Source organism: Anomaloglossus baeobatrachus, chromosome 5, assembly GCF_048569485.1.
Source record: "Anomaloglossus baeobatrachus isolate aAnoBae1 chromosome 5, aAnoBae1.hap1, whole genome shotgun sequence".
Taxonomy (NCBI): Eukaryota; Metazoa; Chordata; class Amphibia; order Anura; family Aromobatidae; genus Anomaloglossus; species Anomaloglossus baeobatrachus.
In genome coordinates, this window is record NC_134357.1 from 588670139 (window position 1) to 588678183 (window position 8045).

General features: G+C 58.0%; 1 protein-coding gene across 1 annotated transcript in view; it reads left to right on the forward strand.

Moving 5' to 3' along the window:
• The first annotated feature begins 937 nt into the window (after positions 1–937).
• Positions 938–8045, forward strand: part of WDR45B (WD repeat domain 45B) — a 14277-nt gene continuing 7169 nt past the window's right edge. Inside the window, 2 exon segments of the mRNA XM_075352154.1 lie at positions 938–1127; positions 5668–5742. Coding sequence (XP_075208269.1) covers positions 1061–1127; positions 5668–5742 — 142 coding nt within the window. The 5' untranslated portion in view covers positions 938–1060.

Here is an 8045-nt window from a genome sequence, read left to right on the forward strand (position 1 = left end):
GTGTGGGGGTGACATACTGTGCGGGGGGTGTCCTACTGTGCCGGGGGTGTCATACTGTGAGGGGGTGTCATACTGTGCGGGGGGTGTCATACTGTGCGGGGGGTGTCATACTGTGCGGGGGGTGTCATACTGTGCGGGGGATATCATACTGTGTGGGGGTATCATACTGTGTGGGGGGTATCATACTGTGTGGGGGGTATCATACTGTGTGGGGGGTGTCATACTGTGTGGGGGGATGTCATACTGTGTGGGGGGGTGTCATACTGTGTGGGGGGGTGTCATACTGTGCGGGGGGGTGACATACTTTGCGGGGGGTGTCCTACTGTGTGGGGGTGTCATACTGTGAGGGGGTGTCATACTGTGCGGGGGATATCATACTGTGCGGGGGGTATCATACTGTGTGCGGGGTGTCATACTCTGTGTGGGGGGGTGTTATACTGTGTGGCGGGTGTCATACTGTGGGGGGGTACCATATTGTGTGGGGGGTATCATATTGTGTGGGGGGTGTCATACTGTGTGTGGGGGGGGGTCATACTGTGTGTGTGGGGGGGGTCATACTGTGTGGGGGTATCATATTGTGTGGGGGGTGACATACTGTGTGCCATTCCTGTTTTTTTCCCCCTTTTTATCACTGAGTTTATCCTGTTTCCCATTTTTATCTGTCAGTTTTTCTTGTTTTTTCCCTTTTTATCCCTGTGAGGTTTTTTTTCCTTTTTTTCTGAGTTTTTTCCCCTTTTTATCCTTGTTGGTTTTTCCTGTTTTATCTGTCAGTTTTTTTCCTTTTTATCTGTCAGTTTTTCTTGTTTTTCCTTTTTTTTCTGTTTTTCCTGTTTTTCTCGCTGTACGTTTTTCCCCGGATCGATTGCTCGGCGCTCCTCCTGCCGGTCACGTGGCTGGCCGCGCCTCCTGCCGGTCACGTGGCTGGGCGCTGCTCCCGCTCTGCGCTCCTCCCTGCGGCCTGCGGAGGCCGGAAGTGGCCGCGGAGGGTCACACAGAACGTCAGCGGCTCCCGGCGATGATGTAACCGGCTCACCGGGGCCCCGACACCGGAGCTGGAAACATGAACCTCCTGCCCTCCAACCCGCACGGGAACGGCCTCCTGTACGCCGGATTCAACCAGGACCATGGTGAGAGGAGACCGGGGGATGTGGAGGCCGGTACCGGGAGGAGGGTGGAGGGTGGGGGATGGGGGTCATTTACCGGAATAGATTGTGGAAGGGGGGGGAGGGTCGTGTACACGGAGGGGGATTAGATGGGGGGAGTCGTCTACAAGGGTGATAGATCGGTGGTCGTGTACACAGGGAGGGGGGTAGATGAGGGGGTCGTGTACCAAGAAATGGGTTAGATGGGGGGGGTCGTGTACCAAGAAATGGGTTAGATGGGGGGTCGTGTACCAAGAAATGGGTTAGATGGGGGGGTCGTGTACCAAGAATGGGGGGGTCGTGTACCAAGAAATGGGTTAGATGGGGGGGGTCGTGTACCAAGAATGGGTTAGATGGTGGGTCGTGTACCAAGAAATGGGTTAGATGGGGGGGTCGTGTACCAAGAATGGGGGTTAGATGGGGGGTCGTGTACCAAGAATGGGGTTAGATGGGGGGGTCGTGTACCAAGAAATGGGTTAGATGGGGGGTCGTGTACCAAGAAATGGGTTAGATGGGGGGTCGTGTACCAAGAAGGGGGGGTTAGATGGGGGTCGTGTACCAAGAAATGGTTAGATGGGGGGTCGTGTACCAAGAATGGGGGGTTAGATAGGGGGTAGTGTACCAAGAAGGGGGGTTAGATGGGGGTCGTGTACCAAGAAGGGGGGTTAGATGGGGGTCGTGTACCAAGAAGGGGGGTTAGATGGGGGGTCGTGTACCAAGAAATGGGTTAGATTGGGGGTCGTGTGTACCAAGAAGGTGGGGTTAGATGGGGGGGTCGTGTACCAAGAAGGGGGGGGTTAGATGGGGGGTCGTGTACCAAGAAATGGGTTAGATTAGGGGTCGTGTACCAAGAAGGGGGGATTAGATGGGGGGTCGTCTACAAGGGTGATAGATCGGTGGTCGTGTACACAGGGAGGGGGGGGTAGATGAGGGGGTCGTGTACCAAGAAAATGGGTTAGATTGGGGGGGTCCGTGTACCAAGAAATGGGTTAGATGGGGGGTCGTGTACCAAGAAATGGGTTAGATTGGGGGGTCGTGTACCAAGAAATGGGTTAGATTGGGGGGTCGTGTACCAAGAAATGGGTTAGATGGGGGGTCGTGTACCAAGAAATGGGTTAGATGGGGGGTCGTGTACCAAGAAATGGGTTAGATGGGGGGGTCGTGTACCAAGAATGGGGGGTTAGATGGTGGGTCGTGTACCAAGAAATGGGTTAGATGGGGGGGTCGTGTACCAAGAATGGGGGGTTAGATGGGGGGTCGTGTACCAAGAAATGGGTTAGATGGGGGGTCGTGTACCAAGAAATGGGTTAGATGGGGGGTCGTGTACCAAGAATGGGGGTTAGATGGGGGGTCGTGTACCAAGAAATGGGTTAGATGGGGGGTCGTGTACCAAGAATGGGGGTTAGATGGGGGGTCGTGTACCAAGAAATGGGTTAGATGGGGGGTCGTGTACCAAGAAATGGGTTAGATGGGGGGTCGTGTACCAAGAAATGGGTTAGATGGGGGGTCGTGTATCAAGAAGGGGGGGTTAGATGGGGGGGTCGTGTACCAAGAAATGGGTTAGATGGGGGGGTCGTGTACCAAGAATGGGGGGTTAGATGGGGGGTCGTGTACCAAGAATGGGGGGTTAGATGGGGGGCCGTGTACCAAGAAATGGGTTAGATTGGGGGTCGTGTACCAAGAAGGGGGGTTAGATGGGGGGGTCGTGTACCAAGAAGGGGGGGTTAGATAGGGGGTAGTGTACCAAGAAGGGGGGGTTAGATGGGTGGGTCGTGTACCAAGAAATGGGTTAGATTAGGGGTCGTGTACCAAGAAGGGGGATTAGATGGGGGGGTCGTCTACAAGGGTGATAGATCGGTGGTCGTGTACACAGGGAGGGGGGTAGATGAGGGGGTCGTGTACCAAGAAATGGGTTAGATTGGGGGGTCGTGTACCAAGAAATGGTTAGATGGGGGGTCGTGTACCAAGAAATCGGTTAGATGGGGGGTCGTGTACCAAGAAATGGGTTAGATGGGGGGGTCGTGTACCAAGAATGGGGGGTCGTGTACCAAGAAATGGGTTAGATGGGGGGGGGTCGTGTACCAAGAATGGGGGGTTAGATGGTGGGTCGTGTACCAAGAAATGGGTTAGATGGGGGGGGTCGTGTACCAAGAATGGGGGGTTAGATGGGGGGTCGTGTACCAAGAAATGGGTTAGATGGGGGGTCGTGTACCAAGAAATGGGTTAGATGGGGGGTCGTGTACCAAGAAATGGGTTAGATGGGGGGTCGTGTACCAAGAAATGGGTTAGATGGGGGGGTCGTGTACCAAGAATGGGGGGTTAGATGGTGGGTCGTGTACCAAGAAATGGGTTAGATGGGGGGGTCGTGTACCAAGAATGGGGGGTTAGATGGGGGGTCGTGTACCAAGAATGGGGGGGTTAGATGGGGGGTCGTGTACCAAGAAATGGGTTAGATGGGGGGTCGTGTACCAAGAAATGGGTTAGATGGGGGGTCGTGTACCAAGAATGGGGGTTAGATGGGGGGTCGTGTACCAAGAAATGGGTTAGATGGGGGGTCGTGTACCAAGAATGGGGTTAGATGGGGGGTCGTGTACCAAGAATGGGGGGTTAGATGGGGGGTCGTGTACCAAGAAATGGTTAGATGGGGGGTCGTGTACCAAGAATGGGTTAGATGGGGGGTCGTGTATCAAGAAGGGGGGGGGTTAGATGGGGGGGTCGTGTACCAAGAAATGGGTTAGATGGGGGGGTCGTTGTACCAAGAATGGGGGGTTAGATGGGGGGTCGTGTACCAAGAATGGGGGGTTAGATGGGGGTCGTGTACCAAGAAGGGGGGTTAGATGGGGGGTCGTGTACCAAGAAATGGGTTAGATTGGGGGTCGTGGTACCAAGAAGGGGGGTTAGATGGGGGGGTCGTGTACCAAGAAGGGGGGGTTAGATAGGGGGTAGTGTACCAAGAAGGGGGGGTTTAGATGGGGGGTCGTGTACCAAGAAATGGGTTAGATTAGGGGTCGTGTACCAAGAAGGGGGGGTTAGATGGGGGGGTCGTGTACCAAGAAGGGGGGGTTAGATGGGGGGGTCGTGTACCAAGAAGGGGGGTTAGATGGGGGGGTCGTGTACCAAGAAGGGGGATTAGATGGGGGGTCGTCTACAAGGGTGATAGATCGGTGGTCGTGTACACAGGGAGGGGGGTAGATGAGGGGGTCGTGTACCAAGAAATGGGTTAGATGGGGGGGGTCGTGTACCAAGAAATGGGTTAGATGGGGGTCGTGTACTAAGAAGGGGGGTTAGATGGGGGGTCGTGTACCAAGAAGGGGGGTTAGATGGGGGGGTCGTGTACAAAGAAGGGGGGGGTTAGATGGGGGGGTCGTGTACCAAGAAGGGGGGGTTAGATGGGGGGGTCGTGTACCAAGAAGGGGGGGTTAGATGGGGGGGGTCGTGTACCAAGAAGGGGGGGTTAGATGGGGGGGGGTCGTGTACCAAGAAGGAGGGGTTAGATGGGGGGGGGGTCGTGTACCAAGAAGGAGGGGTTAGATGGGGGGGGTCGTGTACCAAGAAGGAGGGGTTAGATGGGGGGGGGTCGTGTACCAAGAAGGAGGGGTTAGATGGGGGGGGTCGTGTACCAAGAAGGAGGGGTTAGATGGGGGGGGTCGTGTACCAAGAAGGAGGGGTTAGATGGGGGGGTGTGTACCAAGAAAGGGGGGTTAGATGGGGGAGCGTGTACCAAGAAAGGGGGGGTTAGATGGGGGGGTCGTGTACCAAGAAAGGGGGGTTAGATGGGGGGGGTCGTGTACCAAGAAAGGGGGGGTTAGATGGGGGGGTTGTGTACCAAGAAGGGGGGGTTAGATGGGGGGGTTGTGTACCAAGAAGGGGGGGTTAGATGGGGGGTCGTGTACCAAGAGAGGGGTGTTAGATGGGGGGTCGTGTACCAAGAGAGGGGTGTTAGATGGGGGGGTCGTGTACCAAGAGAGGGGTGTTAGGGGGGGTCGTGTACCACGAGAGGGGGTTAGATATGGGGGAATTGTTTACCGGGGGGTTTAAATATGGGGGGATTGTTTACCGGGGGAGGGGGGGTTAGATATGGGGGGGTTATGTACCAAGAGAGGGGTGTTAGATAGGGGGGGTTATGTACCAAGAGAGGGGTGTTAGTTAGGGGGGGTCGTGTACCACGAGATATGGGGGGATTGTTTACCTGAGGGGGGGGTTAGATATGGGGGGGGATTGTTTACCCGGGAGGGGTTAGATATGGGGGGATTGTTTACCCCGGGAGGGGTTAGATATGGGGGGATTGTTTACCCGGGAGGGGTTAGATATGGGGGGATTGTTTACCGGGGGGGGTTAGATATGATGGGATTGTTTACCGGGGGGATTGTTTACCCGGGGGGGGGGTTAGGTATGGGGGATTTTTATTAGATGTGGGGTTGTTTACCTGAGGCAGTTAGATGGGTGGGTTGTGTACCCGGGGGGGGATTGGGTGGGGGTGGGGGGTGTACACGGTGGCCTCCCCTCTGACGTGTTCTGTCCTCAGGTTGTTTCGCCTGTGGGATGGAGAACGGCTTCCGGGTTTATAACACCGACCCCCTGAAGGAGAAGGAGAAGCAAGGTAAATGGCTGTGTGATAAGTATGTGCCCCCCCCAAACCCCTCCCTGACTAGTATGTGGCCCCCCCAAACCCTCCCTGACTAGTATGTGCCCCCCCAAACCCTCCCTGACTAGTATGTGCCCCCCCAAACCCTCCCTGACTAGTATGTGCCCCCCCCCAACCCTCCCTGGACTAGTATGTGCCCCCCCAAACCCTCCCTGACTAGTATGTGCCCCCCCAAACCCTCCCTGACTAGTATGTGCCCCCCCAAACCCTCCCTGACTAGTATGTGCCCCCCCAAACCCTCCCTGACTAGTATGTGCCCCCCCAAACCCTCCCTGACTAGTATGTGCCCCCCCAAACCCTCCCTGACTAGTATGTGCCCCTCTTCCTCCCCCCTGGCTAGTGTGTGCCCCCCCAAACCCTCCCTGGCTAGTGTGTGCCCCCCCAAACCCTCCCTGGCTAGTGTGTGCCCCCCCAAACCCTCCTGGCTAGTGTATGCCCCCCAAACCCTCCCTGGCTAGTGTGTGCCCCCCCCAAACCCTCCCTGACTAGTATGTGCCCCCCCCAAACCCTCCCTGACTAGTATGTGCCCCCCCAAACCCTCCCTGACTAGTATGTGCCCCCCCCAAACCCTCCCTGACTAGTATGTGCCCCTCTTCCACCCCCCTGGCTAGTGTGGTGCCCCCCCCAAACCCTCCCTGGCTAGTGTGTGCCCCCCCAAACCCTCCCTGACTAGTATGTGCCCCTCTTCCTCCCCCCTGGCTAGTGTGTGCCCCCCCAAACCCTCCTGGCTAGTGTGTGCCCCCCCAAACCCTCCCTGGCTAGTGTGTGCCCCCCCCAAACCCTCCCTGGCTAGTATGTGCCCCCCCAAACCCTCCCTGACTAGTATGTGCCCCTCTTCCTCCCCCCTGGCTAGTGTGTGCCCCCCCAAACCCTCCCTGGCTAGTATGTGCCCCCCAAACCCTCCCTGACTAGTATGTGCCCCCCCAAACCCTCCCTGACTAGTATGTGCCCCCCCAAACCCTCCCTGACTAGTATGTGCCCCTCTTCCTCCCCCCTGGCTAGTGTGTGCCCCCCAAACCCTCCCTGACTAGTATGTGCCCCCCCAAACCTCCCTGACTAGTATGTGCCCCTCTTCCTCCCCCCTGGCTAGTGTGTGCCCCCCCCAAACCCTCCCTGGCTAGTATGTGCCCCCCCAAACCCTCCCTGGCTAGTATGTGCCCCCCCAAACCCTCCCTGGCTAGTATGTGCCCCCCCAAACCCTCCCTGACTAGTATGTGCCCCTCTTCCTCCCCCCTGGCTAGTGTGTGCCCCCCCAAACCCTCCCTGACTAGTATGTGCCCCCCAAACCCTCCCTGACTAGTATGTGCCCCCCCAAACCCTCCCTGACTAGTAATGTGCCCCCCCAAACCCTCCCTGACTAGTATGTGCCCCCCCAAACCCTCCCTGACTAGTATGTGCCCCCCCAAACCCTCCCTGACTAGTATGTGCCCCCCCCAAACCCTCCCTGACTAGTATGTGCCCCTCTTACTCCCCCCTGGCTAGTGTGTGCCCCCCAAACCCTCCCTGACTAGTATGTGCCCCTCTTCCTCCCCCCTGGCTAGTGGTGTGCCCCCCCAAACCCTCCCTGACTAGTATGTGCCCCTCTTCCTCCCCCCTGGCTAGTGTGTGCCCCCCCAAACCCTCCCTGGCTAGTGTGTGCCCCCCCAAACCCTCCTGACTAGTATGTGCCCCCCAAACCCTCCCTGTCCCTGACTAGTATGTGCCCCTCTTCCTCCCCCCTGGCTAGTGTGTGCCCCCCAAACCCTCCCTGGGCTAGTGTGTGCCCCCCCCCAAACCCTCCCTGGCTAGTGTGTGCCCCCCCCAAACCCTCCCTGGCTAGTGTGTGCCCCCCCAACCCTCCTGCTGTGTGTGCCCCCCCAAACCCTCCCTGGCTAGTGTGTGCCCCCCCCAAACCCTCCCTGGCTAGTGTGTGCCCCCCCCAAACCCTCCCTGGCTAGTGTGTGCCCCCCCCCCAAACCCTCCCTGGCTAGTGTGTGCCCCCCCCCCAAACCCTCCTGGCTAGTGTGCCGCCCCCCAAACCCTCCCTGGCTAGTGTGTGCCCCCCCCAAACCCTCCCTGGCTAGTGTGTGCCCCCCCCAAACCCTCCTGCTAGTGTGTGCCCCCCCCCAAACCCTCCCTGGCTAGTGTGTGGCCCCCCCCCCCCCCCCCAAACCCTCCCTGGCTAGTGTGTGCCTCCCCCCAAACCCTCCCTGGATAGTGTGTGCCTCCCCCCAAACCCTCCCTGGCTAGTGTGTGCCCCCCCCAAACCCTCCCTGGCT